This window comes from Drosophila miranda, chromosome 3, assembly GCF_003369915.1.
Source record: "Drosophila miranda strain MSH22 chromosome 3, D.miranda_PacBio2.1, whole genome shotgun sequence".
Classification (NCBI taxonomy): Eukaryota; Metazoa; Arthropoda; class Insecta; order Diptera; family Drosophilidae; genus Drosophila; species Drosophila miranda.
Window position 1 is genome coordinate 22,370,733 of NC_046676.1, and position 15,247 is coordinate 22,385,979.

General features: G+C 55.4%; 2 protein-coding genes across 2 annotated transcripts; both read left to right on the plus strand.

Moving 5' to 3' along the window:
• The first annotated feature begins 618 nt into the window (after positions 1–618).
• LOC108158228 (mucin-2) lies at positions 619–1,666 on the plus strand. Its single transcript, XM_017290460.2, has 2 exons — positions 619–988; positions 1,053–1,666. The coding sequence occupies exons 1-2, from the start codon at positions 626–628 to the stop codon at positions 1,545–1,547; spliced, it is 858 nt and encodes a 285-aa protein (XP_017145949.2). The 5' UTR covers positions 619–625; the 3' UTR covers positions 1,548–1,666.
• A 1,161-nt stretch (positions 1,667–2,827) lies between these two features.
• On the plus strand, positions 2,828–13,484 carry LOC108160521. The gene is made up of 7 exons (XM_017294577.2): positions 2,828–2,987; positions 4,099–5,111; positions 5,185–6,325; positions 6,385–7,650; positions 7,706–11,506; positions 11,568–11,683; positions 11,748–13,484. Exons 1-7 carry the CDS (start codon positions 2,918–2,920, stop codon positions 13,305–13,307), a joined length of 8,967 nt encoding a protein of 2,988 aa, XP_017150066.1. The 5' UTR covers positions 2,828–2,917; the 3' UTR covers positions 13,308–13,484.
• Positions 13,485–15,247: the final 1,763 nt, after the last annotated feature.

Here is a 15,247-nt window from a genome sequence, read left to right on the forward strand (position 1 = left end):
ATTACAGAGTCGGATGATCTGATCGATGATTTTTTTAAATACAAGGAATATACGAATATTTGTCAAATATCGTTGTATATTTGGTGGTAGTGATCTATGTTTATCAGATGTATGCTTGTGAAAGAACAACCAATCGCCATCACAGATAATCTTTAGGATCTTTATTCCCGCTTAAAGTCTCCCGTGACATTCTTTGATGACCTTTGAAGTCAGTCCCACGTCATTTCTGTGCACTTAACCTTCAATTAGAGTTGTTCCTGAAGACCTAGTCAATCCCTTGCGATTGTCCGAGCCGCATTTAATCTAAAGAACTTTGATAAGGGGGGGCTAATGGAATCGAAAAAATTCCATTACCATTGGGAACTTGTTTATTTGCTCGTGACTAAGGAACTACCACCACTCATGCCTAATCGAAGAACTTCACCACAGAACCAGAGAGAGAACCCTCTCGAGTGTCGGGGGGCTTAGGCAACCCCGCGAAGACAACAGGCTTGTTTTTGCAAATCTCAAGAGATGTCACCGGGTTGTAGATTGGGTTGTTTGCCCACTTGAGCAGAAACAACAGGGGACTCTCGAGCAGCCAGAACTGATATAAAGCCATGGGCAGGAGTGAAGGCTCTCCCAAATGCTTAATTCGCCTTCTACAATGGCAAACCGCACGTCTTCCGCTCTTGGATGTCTCCTTGGACTGCTCCTGGCGAGCAGCTCGGCTCTGGGGCTGGAGAAATGTGTCTACTGTCGCGGCATCAACTGCCAGAGAAGCAGCTACCAGGCGGAGGAGCAGTGCTCCGACCGACTGGACGCCTGTGCCAGTGTCTTCGAAGGCGGCATAGTCCAGGCCCAGGGCTGCCTGGAGGGTCTCGAGGCTGGCTGGAGGGAACAGTGTCATGGCCCTTCGGGGGGAGTCGACTGTGAGATCTGTGTATCCGACAAGTGCAACACTCTGGGATCTGCGAGAGCCGGTTGTCTCCAGTGTGCGGAAAGTGGGGTGAATATTGTGATTTATGGAAATATGGCTTCATTTATTATAATCCTTTATCATCACCATACAGGACGAGCACTGTGTGGATGACCCTCAGCTCCTAGTGTCTCAAAGATGTCCCATCGCGCGGACAGGTAGAAGTTTTTGCTTTTCGAAATTGGTGGAAGAGCGCCTGGAACGGGGCTGTTCTTTGAGCCTTTCGGATCAGCTGGATTGCCTGGCCAATAGCAACTGCCAGCTGTGCGATCCTCTCGAGCGACCCCATTGCAACGATGAGATAATCGACTTAAATGCAGCTCCCGACCCTACAACAGAATCTACTTCCACATCAACCTCAACAACGAGTACACCAACACAATCCACAGCAACACCAAGCACCGCTTCACCACAAACAACAGCAAGCACCGCTTCACCACAAACAACACCAACAACAGCTTCTCCACAACCCACAGCACCGCCAACCACAGCCGAACCCAACTCTGCTCTCAGTCTGCACTCCGCTGCCTCCTCTATTCCGCTGATCATAGTCCCATTGGCTGTATTTGTTTACACCGTTCATAAATAATCCCAAAATTCGTTTATGCCTTTAGCTTTAATTCCCACGGCCTTCTCCCTAACCTAATCTATGTATTGTTAAACTAATTTTTATGGTATCCAATAAATTCTGCCCGCGCTCAAATACAATCTACGGGGCTTGGCTTGTATATGGCCTTTATAAAGACCACCAACCCAAAGTTATATGCTGCTGGACTTTTTCCTGCAATTTCGGAATCTATTTTGGTTGAAATCTGGCAATATTTGTACATTTTTATGCATTTTACATTAAATAATCTTATAACCGATTGCGCAATTGCTAAATTAGATCATCGAGAAATCAAAACCGATTTCATTAATTTTCACTTATCATTAAGCCGAATTTCAAGTCATCTTAGATTAGGAAAGATTATCAAATTATTGGGAATTTCAAAAAATTCCAGATTCATCGATTTAAGTGCTTGGTAACCGAATCATTGCGAATAATCTATGTTCCAGTGCCGTAAAGTTTGATTGGGTATTCCCGAAAAATAGGTTTAATTCTCTTTATATGCCATGTATTTTAAACGAATAACCCGGCTGTGATTCAGAGCTCTAAGAACTCTTGGAGGCGAGTGCATTCCACCGGTCTTAATCACGATATTCTTAGATAGAAACACACATCCCATACATACATATTATTTAATTAATTTCGTGCGCTTCCTTTCACAAAGAAAGCCAATTGGAAACCTATGTATATCTGGGCTTGTCCATACCACGCCAAAAGATTTATGGCCCCGTAAGTGTGGAAAAGCGCCATCTGTGAGATGCACGGAACTATCGATAAAACCTAGGGGGAATGCCCGATGCACTCCTCTATGGATGATAGTGTTTGAAGTGCATTTATTTGATTTGCAACTACGCAAAATGGACTTCATTTAGTTAGAGAGTGGAACCGTTGGCCAATAGCCTCCCTAGAGCTAAGCCCGTCTAATCAGCAAACATATATTTGGGCTGTCCATCGAGAGCCTTATCGAACGTGTTCGTTCGATTATGATGGGCTTATCGGGGCCGTTGTTTTTGCCTTTTTATGTTAAATCCCCCCTCGCACTCGGCTCTAAATAATCGGGGGACTGCGAAATCACTTTATCGGCCATAGAGCTATAGCAACAGAGCCACAGAGCCGCAGAGCCATCCATATAATCGCTGTGGCCAATAATATAGAGCAATAATCAAACAGCCCCGATAGGACCGTCCGTCCGATCGATCGATCGCTGGCGCTTTTCACTTGTCGTAGCGGAATCTATAAAAGGCCTCGACGCGGCCATCACGAAATTAGTTGCCTGAATCAATTTTTGTTGGTAATACGCGAGTGCCCACGGTCAAGAAAAGGGTTTGAAGAGCCCTCGAATCGAACCGATCATGAAGTTAATCGCTGCAGGAGCAGCCCTGCTGCTTCTTGCACTAAGTGCAAATCAATCCAGTGCCAATGGTAGGTGGGCCCAAGCCCCTCAAAGGATAAGGGCTAGCCCTAGCCCCAAGTGAAAGTGAAATCACAGACAGTGTGTGAACGAAAGAGTGTGGCAAATCGCTTAAAAAACTGTACTGTATGGATAAACCAAAGATTAATCATCAGTGTCCTCCCTGGCAAAAATGTTGGCCTTATCTTATCTGCTGGCGTGTTATTCCCCTTCTAAAACAGATATTAAAAGGAAACCGACACTGACACTTATGAATCATGTCTCTATTATCTTTGCCATGAATGTAAGAGCTCCACTTTCATTTCCTCATTGGAGGATAGCGTCAATATCTGCTGTAGTGCGCTTTTTTTTTTTGTGAAACACTCGCAGACTCGACTGCTCTTGATTCGTATGGATTAAGCTGATTTTGTGAAAGATTAAAAGCGGACTTTGAACAGTGGACCCCTTGGAGTGCTGGGATTTTTCGATGTGCCATAAAGTGGCTTACAGAAATATTATCTGCACCGAAAAGCTCTTTAAATGGTTCGTTTAAGGTATCCCTGTTTTGAACTTCCTTTAAATTTCCCAATTTAAACGTACTTTTAAGTAGTAAATCCCATCATAAGAGTCCGTCAACAGGTACATGGGAATTTCCTAAGGCCTTCAAAGCACTCGCTGGTTAAGTTCTCTCCAAAAGAACTTATATTCTGCTATAATTCACGTGACTTATGGATTAAAGTAGCGCCTTTCACTTTTGCCCACAACATTCGGGCGACATGCGACTTCCCTGTATCTATATACGAGTGCTGTATAGATTGCGAGACGATCGCCATAGAATTGACGTTTTACGGGCCCCCATAAGGCAATTACTAATTTATTGAGTCGATAAGGAAGCGGCGACCCTCAGTCCGGACCAGATCGTGGCGCTGTCGTTACGGCAGCGCCTGCATCCATATACCCATAAATAACATCTAATTCGATTGCCGAAAGCCCCATAAATAGTACGGCGAATACGTAACGACCCGCGTGTCGATAATTTTGATTGATTTTCGTTCGACTTGGAGAAATTTCGGACTTCGGCAGTCCTGCATAAAATACTACCAAGAACGTTGCATCTCTGACTCTAGCCATGTTCATTTGCAGATCCCTTTGTGCACATTTGGCATTCGGGCCCCATAAACTGCTACGAATGCGACAGCCTGGCGGATTGCGCCGCCGGCTCTGGCACCCTGCGCAAGTGCCTCGACAACGACGCCCAGAACTGTGTGGCCATCTTCGACAGCGACGGGGCTGTGGTGCAGCGCGGCTGCAGCGACAACCTGGTGACGGCCTGCTCGGCGGACCAGGACAAGTGCTACCAGTGCCGCTCCAATGGCTGCAACAGCCTGAGTACCGACTCGGAGCTGGTGGACTGCGTGTACTGCGACGCCCAGAGCGACGACAACTGCGTCTTCGACATTGAGCTGGTGACGGATCGGCGACGGTGCCACCAGCAGTGCATCACGGCCCTGTATCCCACCACCAGCGACGCCAAGGCTCCCCTGGAGCTGGTGAGGACCTGCCTGGACGACCTGGAATACGACGATCGCGAGGCCTGCGCCGAGGGAACCTTTCCGCATTGTGTGGCCTGCACGGGAGCCAGTTGCAACCAGGTGGAGCTGGGCGTCCGAGGCAGCTGTAACGCCTGCCGCGGCGACTGCTCCAGTCCCCTGCCCCAGACCTGCCGCGCCGTGCCCGCCGACGACGACGTGGAGCACTGCTTCATCGAGTTCGACGAGTCCGGAACGCTCGCCGCACAGGGCTGCCTCAGCCAGTTCAATGTCAGCGATGTGCAGCTCCTCGAGGAGAACAAACGCCTCTGGTACTGCTCCGGGGCGGACAACTGCAATGTGGCTACCGCCCTCCCTGCGCCCCAGAGCTGCAAACTGTGCAGCTCCAGCACTGATGCCGACTGCGCCGTCGATCCGGACCTGGTAGAGTCGGAGACGGAGTGCGACAACGCCGTGAACACGGACTGCTACACGAGGATTCTGGGCAATGGACACACGGAGCGCGGCTGCCTGACGAGTCTGGAGGGCGAGGAGTACCTGGATTGTCTGCGCGAAGGCAATGCCACGCAGTGCGCCAAGTGCTCCGGAGAGAACTGCAATCTGGAGGTGAATATAGCAAGGGCTCTTCTCTCTCGGAATATCCCTCTAACCCAAAATCCCAAAACCCTGTTGCTTTCAGCTGCATCCCACCGAACGGCTGAGCTGTCAGACCTGCGACTCCAGCGAGGACCCCAATTGCGAGGCGTCTCCAGCTTCCGCCGCCCTCTGCCTGCTGCACACCGGCAGCCAGCAGTGCGTGACCAGCCTGGACCTGGCCGGAAACACCAAGCGCGGATGCAGTGCCTCGCTGGAGTGCGACTCGACGAGTCCCCAGAAGTGCCAGCTCTGCTCTGGCTCTGAGTGCAACACGGCCAACCTGAAGCGTCTGGAGGACGGCAATCCGGGTCCCTGGCAGCAGGAACTGCCGCTCAGCTGTCAGAGCTGCCAGGACACCGCCTCCTGCGCGGCCAGCACCATTGAGGAAGTGTCCTGCGCCACCGAGGCGGAGTACTGCTTGACGGTCTTCGATGCGACGGGAGTGGTCTCCGCTCGGGGCTGCAGCCAGGTGGTGGAGGAGTCCTTCGGGGCGTACTGCGATGCCAACGCCGGCAGCTGCCACAACTGCAACTCCAACGGCTGCAACAGGGCCACATCCCTGGACAGCTACACAGCGTGCCTCTACTGCGATGCCGAGAATGCCGACTGTGCCCGCAATCCCACGAAGATCGCGGCCAGACGCAGCTGCAACGGCCATTGCATGACTGCCCTGCGGCGCCGGTCCAGTGAGAGCAACATCTACGACACTGTCCGCGGCTGCCTGGACGACAAGGACGAGGAGGACCAGCAGCGATGCATCAACGGAGAGGACAGCGATTGTGTGGCCTGCGACGAGGCCGACTGCAACGTGGCGCAGCTTGTCGAGGCCACACTCAGCTGCTACCAGTGCTCCGGCGAAGAGTGTGGCGATCCCAGTCCTCTGCAGTGCAGCCAGTACAGTCCCGAGGACCGTTGCTACATCCTGTTCAACCAGGACGACGGGGACATCACCTCCATGGGCTGTCTGTCCGACCTGGAGGACGAGTTCGTCGACGACAACTTCCACTCGCTGCTCTTCTGCGACGAGGCCAACTGCAACTTCTTCGACAACCTGCCCACGGCCACCAGGTGCGTGGCCTGCGACTCCTCGGAGGATCCCAACTGCGCCGTGGATCCCACCAAGATCGCCCTGTTCGGCCTCTGCGGAGTCCTGCCCTACACCAGCTGCATGACGCGTGTGACAAGTGAGTGGCCCCGGCCTATTGGGAAATCCAATCTCCATTCCTTCCTCTTTTCCTTTTAGATGGCATCACGCAACGCGGCTGTCTGAGCAGCCTGCCACGCGAGCAGCTGACCGCGTGCGTCTCGGGCAACAGCAGCTGCGAAGTTTGCGAGGGCGAACACTGCAACACGGACATCTATCCCGCCGATCGTCGGCGCTGCCAGCGCTGCGATTCTGTGACGGATCCCAGCTGCTCCTCCGCCCCGGACGCAGCCAGCGTCTGCCCCTTCTATCTGGCGGACGAGGGCTGCAGCGCCAAGCTGGTGAGCGGCGAGACCTACCGCGGCTGCCAGCGGGAGTTCACCTGCGATGACACCGACAAGCAGCACTGCCGCCTCTGCTCCGGCAAGGACAACTGCAACGTGGCGGACCTCCAGAGCTCCTACATCGGGTACCCCGGCAAGTGGTCGACGCCGCCCGTCAACTGCTACACCTGCAACGGCACCGAGTGCCAGGGCACGAGCCTGGGCTCCCTGAAGAAGTGCGTGGACAACGACGAACAGAACTGTGCCACCGTCTTCGACACCGCGGGTCTGGTGGTGCTTCGCGGCTGCACGGATGAGCTGTACGCGGACGAGGAGCTGCTGCAGTTCTGCGACGAACAGCCGGGGCAGTGCAAGTTCTGCAAGTCCACGGCCTGCAACAATGCCAGGGACCTGGACACCTACGTGGACTGCCTCTTGTGCGATGGCGCCGACCAGGCGGAGTGCGTCCGCAAAGTGGACGACGTGACGCGGAGCATCTCCTGCGTGGGCAGCTGCTTCACCGGTCTCTATCCCCGCAACTCGGAGGCCAATACCATCCTCGATCTGGCCCGCGGCTGTCTGGACGATCTGGAGTACGACGATCGCTTGGCCTGCACCGACGGCACATTGGACCACTGTGTGGCCTGCTCGGGCGCCAATTGCAACAAGGCCGCTGTGCCCGAAGATCGCCTCAGCTGCAATTTCTGTACGGGCTCCTCCGACTGTGCCACCCCCGAGAGCCAGCTCTGCCTCGGCTATCGCTCCGCCGATCAGTGCTACATTCATGTGGGCGACCTCAGCGTCGAGAAGATGGGCTGTGCCTCAGATCTGGAGGACGCATTCCTGCTGGCCAATCGCCGGGACCTGTTGCTGTGCTCCGGCGACAACTGCAACACCAACGACAAGCTTAACACCGTTGGAGTTTCGTGCAACATTTGCAACTCCACCGGGGATGCTGGATGTGTGGCAGGTGATGAGCCCGTAGCAGCGGCTGTCTGCCAGCACTACATCAATCCAGAGTGTTACAGCCACATCGATGAAGGCAAGTGCAGATCAAATGCAATAGAATCCAAATTAATATTTACATGTCTCCCCAGACGGCGTCCTGCACCGCGGCTGCCTGATGAACACGGACGACGAGCTCTTTGACGAATGCTCCAGCGACAGCAGCGCCAGCTGCCAGATCTGCGGCACCGACGGCTGCAACTCGGAGGTGTACCCCGCGGATTGGCTGCAGTGCCTGCGCTGCGACTCCAGCAGCGATGCGGACTGTGGCACGGCCCCCGCCGGCTACGGCGGCTACTGTCGCACCTACAATAAGGAGGACGCCTGCGTGACCAGTCTGTCCAAGGGGCGCACCCGTCGCGGCTGTCAGTCGGAGATCAACTGCGACGAGAGCCAGGCCGGCACCTGCCGCACCTGCTCCGGGGAGAACTGCAACGATGTGGACCTGCAGTCCGGATATGTGGGCGAGCCCGGCAAGTGGCAGGATCTCCCGCTGAGCTGCCACGTGTGCAACGATGCCGCCAGCTGTGCTTCGGTGGGCACGGAGCCCGCCCAGTGCCAGGGCAACATCAAGCAGACCTGCGCCACAGTCTTCAATGCGGCGGGTCAGGTGGTGGCCAGGGGATGCAGCGACTCCGTGCAGTCGGCCAACGCGGACTACTGCGACCTGAACAGGGACAGCTGTCCGCAGTGCAAGTCGGATGGTTGCAACAACGCCCTCAGCCTGGACGCGTACGTGGACTGCTACTTCTGCGACGCGGATGAGGACTCCTCCTGCGCCTGGGAGACGCCCACGAGCACTAGGAAGTGCCAGGGCCAGTGCATGACGGGCTTGTATCCACGCAGCTCCTCCGTCGACTCGGCTCTGCTGCCGATCCGCGGCTGTCTGGACGATCTCAACGAAGCGGAGCGCACCACCTGCGCCGCAGGAACCCACGCCAGCTGCAATTCCTGCGAGGGAGCACTCTGCAACGGCGGCGACATCATCGAGAACCCCCAGGAGTGCTACGTCTGCTCCGACCCCAAGTGCGAGGATCCGACCACGACCAAGTGCCTGGCCTACAGGCCCGAGGATCAATGCTACCTCGCCTACAACGCGGGCGACGTGGTGGCCATGGGCTGTGCCAGCGACTTCGAGACGCAGGTCATCAAGGAGCTGGTGGCCCAGAAGGCCATGTTTCTGTGCTCCGGCAACAACTGCAACTTCTACGACATCGTTCCCGATCCGAACAGCTGTCTGCAGTGCAATTCTCTGGTGGATGCTAAATGTGCAACCAATCCCAACCAACTGCTGACCACCGACATATGCTCCGACCTGCCCTACACGGAGTGCGTCACCCACATCGATGCCAAGGGCACAACCGTCCGCGGCTGCCTCTCGAGCCTCGACAGCGACGACTTCTACGGCTGCCTCACCGGCGACCACGGAGGACTCTGCGACACCTGCATTGGCACCAATTGCAACGGGTTAACTGTCTTCCCGGCGGATCGTCGAAGCTGCTATCAGTGCGACTCCGCCAGCGACCCCAACTGCGCCTCGTCCCCCAGCAGCGGCAGCAGCACCGTGTGCCCCGTGTATGCCAACGAAGACTCCTGCGTGACGACCCTGCTCGACGGCGTGACCCACAGGGGCTGCGGCTCCACCTTGAGCTGCTCGGACCCCAGTGACTCCCGCACTTGCCGCATCTGCAGCGGCGCCAACGGATGCAACACCATCGATTTGGGGCGGATCAATGAGGATGGCTTCCCCGGCACCTGGCAAGAGGTTCCCATCAGCTGCCTGGCCTGCTCCGACGCCACAGAGTGCGCCGCCACCGGTGGCGGAACCCTCGAGACGTGCACCAGCTACGACAACTGTGTGACGGTGTTCGACGACAGCGGAGCCGTGACAGAGCGCGGGTGCTCCGAGAAGGTCTTCGAGGCATCCTCCTACTGCGAGGAGCAGCCCAGCCGGTGTCCCCGCTGCAACTCCAACGGCTGCAACGTGGCCAGCAGCCAGGACTCCTATGTGGAGTGTCTGGTCTGCGACTCCAGCCAGAATTCCGCGTGCCTGGCGGAGCCCGACTCGATCGGCAAGACGCGCCAGTGCCACGAGAGCTGTGTGTCCGCCTTCTTGCCCCTGTTCGGCGAAACGACGGACCCCAGCTACGCTCTGGTGCGCAACTGCTACGACGATCTGGAGAAGGAGGACCGCGACGCATGCAAGGCCGGCAGCAAATCGTTCTGTGCCACCTGCGACGAGGCCAAGTGCAACACGGAGGATCTGGTGGCCTCGCGGCACAGCTGCCTGGTCTGCCAGGGCGACGACTGCCAGAAAGCGGAGGCCACCATCTGCTCCAACTACAGGGATACCGACCAGTGCTACATTCGCTTCGATGAGCAGCGCTCCGTCTCCGCACTCGGCTGCGTGAGCGAGCTCAGCCACGAGGAGATTTTGCAGCTGCAGCGCGCCAAGCTGCTGCTCACCTGCGGCGAGGAGAACTGCAACACCATTGAGTCTCTGCCCGAGGCCCAGACCTGTGCTCTGTGCAGCTCCCGCACGGACGCCAGCTGTGCCATTGCTCCCGGGAGCGTGGCCAGTGTCACCAGCTGCGAGTTGACGGGTCTGCCTGAGTGCTACTCGCGTGTCCTGTCCGACGGCAGCACCGAGCGCGGCTGCCTGTCCAGCCTGGAGGAGGACGAGTTCCTCTCCTGCTACAACGGCACCTCCGCCAGCTGCAGCTCCTGCCAGGGCGCCTCCTGCAACAAGGATGTGTATCCTGCCGATCGCCGCTCCTGCCACGTGTGCAACTCGGACACTGACGCCACCTGCGAGTCCGACCCGAGCAGCCTAACCGTGTGCTACCTGTACGAGGCGGAGGACCAGTGTGTGACCAATCTGCGCAACGGCGTCACCTACAGGGGCTGCTCCACCTCCCTCAGCTGCGAGGCAGACTCCAAGACGTGCGTCTACTGCGAGGGCGACGGCTGCAACCAGGTGGACCTGGCCGCCAAGGCGGACGACAACCATGGCAAGTGGCAGGATCTGCCGCTTAGCTGTCTGACCTGCGAGGGCACGGCCTGCCAGGAGGAGAACATTCCGAGTGTCAAGTGCCAGGACAACAACGAGCAGGACTGCCTCACAGTCTTTGGCGCCGACGGCGTAGTCAGCCATCGCGGCTGCCAGGACGCGGTCGAAGCGGATGCCACCCTATCCACCTACTGTGGCATCAACGAGGCCAGCTGCCCCTCTTGCAAGTCCAACAACTGCAACAGCGCCAACGATCTGAGCCAATACAACACCTGCATCTACTGCGACTCCTTCAAGGACGCCAGCTGCCTGTGGGAGCCGCTCAAGACGAGCCACAAGACGCGCCAGTGCCAGGGCGGCTGCATGACCGCCCTGTACGGCAGCTCTGACTCCGGACTCGACCTCATCCGCACCTGTTTGGATGACAAGGAAGAGTCCGACCGGCTCACCTGCTCGGCGGGCACGGACTCCACCTGCTCCGCCTGCAGCGAAGCTTCGTGCAATGTCCAAAGCCTGCCCGAGGATCGCCTCAGCTGCTACACCTGCGTCGGCGACGAGTGCGAGGATCCCTCGCCCAAGCCGTGCGCCGTCTACAAGCCCAATGACAGCTGTTTCCTGTGGATGGACGAGGACAACAGCATCCAGCAGCTGGGATGCGTGGGCTCTTTCCGCAACCAAGACGAGGAAAGCATCATCAAGACCAAGCGCATTTCCATCTGCCAAGGCGACAACTGCAACGTCCCCCAGCTCCCGGTACCCGTTCGCTGTGCCGTGTGCGACTCTCGCGAGGATCCCACCTGCGCCACCAATGCCCAGGCCGTCGGCAGCTTCGACACCTGCAGCCAAATGCCGCATACCGGCTGTGTCACGCGTCTTCTGAGCGGCAAGTACACCCGCATATCAATTAGGGCCCAATGCTAATCTTTGTTCTCCTCCTCTGGCAGATGGTGCCACCACACGAGGATGTCTGTACGACCAGGAACAGTCCGACTTTGCCGCTTGCCTGCTGGGCAACGATGCCAACTGCTCCGTGTGCTCCTCTGATGGCTGCAACCGAGAAGTAACCCGGATACGGATAGCACCAATTAGAGCAGAAGGTACTAACCCAATCGAATGTCTTTCAGATCTTCCCTGCGGACCGTCAAGTGTGCTACACGTGCACCTCTGAGGACGACGTCTTCTGCGAGTCGGATCCCAGCTACGCCTTGGCCTGTCCCTGGGTCAGCGATACAGAGACGTGCAAGACCTCCCTGACCGCCGGAAATGTGACCACTCGCGGCTGCAGCAGCAGCCTCGACTGTGATCCGAGCGACTTCCGCAACTGCCGCAGCTGTGTGGGCAGCGAGTGCAATGCCATCGATCTGGCCAACCGCCTGGATGATGGCCTGCATGGATTCTACCAGGAGCTGCCGCTCAAGTGCCACCAGTGCGAGGGCGAGCACTGCTTCAGCTCGCTGGGACCAGCAGTCGCGTGTGACCTGAACATCGAGCAGGACTGCAAGACCGTATTCGAGGCGGATGGAGTGACGGTCCGTCGACGCGGCTGCTCAGATGATGTCGACGACTACGAGGATCGCTACTGTCGCCAGAACCCCGAACTCTGCCCCATCTGCAAGTCCAACGAATGCAACGACGCCTGGAGCACCGAGGAGTTTGTTAGCTGTATTTTCTGCAATTCGGAAAATAATGCGACCTGCATCACGGATCCCTCTGTCAGCGACTTGGGCCGGCGACAGTGCAAGGGCCAGTGCCTGGTGGCACTCCATGGCGAACACCTCATCCGCAGCTGTCTGGACGACAAGGAGCTCTACGATCGGGACGACTGCAGCAGCGATGAGAGCGGCACCAACTGTGCAGCCTGCTCCGGAGGAAGCTGCAACACATTCGCCTTTCCCTCGGATCGCCTCATCTGCCACACCTGCGTGGACGCCGCCTGCACGAGCAGCCTCGCCCAGTCCTGTCTGGCCTACAACCAGGAGGACTACTGCTTCGCCAAGTACAACGAGGGGGCTGTGGAGCTGATGGGCTGCGCCAGCAGCCAGAACAGCACCAGCCTCGAGCAGTGGCATGAGGCCAATCAGCTGTGGACCTGCACCGGCAAGGAGTGTAACGATCTGAGCCGCCTGCCCGAGGACGACGAGTGCGTGTCGTGCGACTCCAGTAAGACCTTGGAGTGTGCCCAAAATCCGGAAGCTGTGAACTCCACTGTCTCGTGCCACGCCCCTAACTCACAGTGCGTCGCCCGCCTGGAGAACGGACACACAATCAGAGGCTGCCTCAGCGCTCTGAGCAGCAGCGACGGCGCCGCCTGTGAGGCCAGCGGCACTTGCTCCGTCTGCTCCGGCAACAAGTGCAACATCGAGATCTTCCCCGCCAACCGTCGCCGCTGCCACATCTGCAACTCTGTTGCTCAATTGGACTGCTCCACGGATCCCAACTACCTGGCCGTTTGTCCCATCTACGACGCCGACGATAGTTGTGTCTCGGCCAAGGACTTCGACGGCCATCTTAAACGCGGCTGTGCCAGCGAAATTCAGTGCGTGATCACCAACGATGACTACTGCGAGGTCTGCAAGACGGATGGCTGCAACACGGCCAATTTGCCCGGAGCAGCGGGACATCTCTCCGCCATGAGCCTGGGCCTGACCCTCATCGTTTCCCTGGCCATCAGCATGCTGCGATAGCCTCTCATTCACCGAATGATGTGATCGCCATGATAGGTCGCCATACTGTACAATTAGTTAGCTTTATAGAATAGAATAGATTGCACTGCTACTTCTGAAGAGCCCCAGATCTTCCCACGAACACGAACGATTTGTAAATATACCAAACGAAAATTTCAAATAATTTTGATAGCAATAAGTACGACAAAGAGATGGCCCCTTGGGGACATTTCCTTCAAAAAGAAAGGATCGCAGAATACTTTTAGGACTATTCTTCTCCTGTCAAGAAGGAAATCGCGAGTATCTTAGGGTATTTATACATTGTAACACTCAGCTCTAGACTTCTTGCTGCGTTTTTCCAATGTCTGCACTCCGTTCCAGTGTGTTGGTTGGCCTTAACGCCTGTCTCGCTTCAGACTCTTTAAATTCCTGCTCCTTTTTCCGTCCAGACAGCTGACTCCCGACTCCAGCCACCCTTCGCCTACGTTTGCCACGTCAATTTTCCGCTTGAATAAAGTTGAAAAGTGAAATGGCCTGCTAGCCCCTCCAACTCGATTTCCAAAATCCAAAAACAATGGCACGCAAAAAAGACACAAAAAGAAAAAGTTTCCAAGAAATTGCAAAACGCAGCCATCGGAAATAAAATGCAAATGCAAATGCGTTCCTTTGGCCTCCCCGGCATGGCCTTTCTACGGTGCGTCGTTTAAAGCAAATTGAAATTTGCTCAGTTTGCCAAAATACAGAATGAAGGAAGGACCAGCACGGATTGGCTCCCATGCCCATTCAACGGGCAGATTTGTCCGTTTGGCTAATCGGCTGCCGCACAGTTTTGTCATTCGAAATTGCCATCAAGATTAGCTCTCCCTCTCACCACAATCCATCGGAGCCATGGCATCGCCCGCCCGCCCGCCCCGAACATGGACTCCATCGAGGACTGGAACAACTTTCTGTGGTCGAAAGACTTGTCGCAAGGCCATTTGATTGGGTTTTAATTGCTGGCATTTGGCCGGTCACTCTGGACAGCGGGTCTTTGAAAGAGCCAGCGATAAGCAATTGCGTTTTAGATTTATGGCCAGCAATTAAATGGCTGACAACGATTTAATGCCAAATTACACAATACCAAGCTTCGCATGTGGGAGGCAGCTCGAAGGGGCATGTCATGTGTAATGGCAAATAAATGAACTTATTGAAAGCTCTTCCAGCAATTGAAAGTGCTTGCGGTCCCAGAGAAGAGATCAGATTTCAAGCGTGTATTTATCGTGCACTGTACTAGAAGTAAGCAACAAAAGTCACTACAAAATAGCAAACGAATCGAAGTTTGGGACTCACATTTTGTAGAAATTCGGCTTGCATCGTTTATAATCGATGTAAGTGGAAGAAGCTTCGGATAATCCGATGCAAATCCTGGATGTAAAGTCCACACAGACGCCATCCTTCTGCGTTATTCGAGAAACTTGTCAGGTTGTAAACAGTACATATTAGTTTTGTCTGAACAAGACTATTATATCATTAACAGTATTGCCTACCCAGAGGACCACATTTCCCGTGAAGTAGCTGTATATATACAATACAGCAGCTTAATCAATCTCCTCTCCATTCTCACTTCTCAAAGTATGGACGTGTGTAGTCAGAGTCGAGCCTGTCACCGGATTGATTTTGTGTTATTTGAGAATCCCAAGGATGCTGTATGCCAGATTGGAATGTGGCCCTTGCAAGAGTCCGAACCCTCTCAACTGATACTCTCTTCACTTAGAGCCTTGCTCATCAGCATTCACCGCATAAACGGGCGTTCTTCTCCCCATTCATACCAGAATAATGCATCTAATGGCCCCTAGATCCACCACCTCGAAAAATTCCAATGACGTATATGTATCCATATTTGGAATATGAGAAAGCAGGAGGTCGTTATACCTATTTGTATCAATATGTGAAATCGTTTCGAGGCCGTAGTAAAACCCAAA

Coding starts and splice junctions, on each gene's coding strand:
- LOC108158228 (XM_017290460.2), top strand. CDS start 626: ATGCTTAATTCGCCTTCTACAATGGCAAACCGCACGTCTTCCGCTCTT. Junction 989..1,052: donor TCCAGTGTGCGGAAAGTGGG/GTGAATATTGTG, acceptor ATCACCATACAG/GACGAGCACTGTGTGGATGA.
- LOC108160521 (XM_017294577.2), top strand. CDS start 2,918: ATGAAGTTAATCGCTGCAGGAGCAGCCCTGCTGCTTCTTGCACTAAGT. Junction 7,651..7,705: donor TTACAGCCACATCGATGAAG/GCAAGTGCAGAT, acceptor ATGTCTCCCCAG/ACGGCGTCCTGCACCGCGGC. Junction 11,684..11,747: donor CTGATGGCTGCAACCGAGAA/GTAACCCGGATA, acceptor AATGTCTTTCAG/ATCTTCCCTGCGGACCGTCA.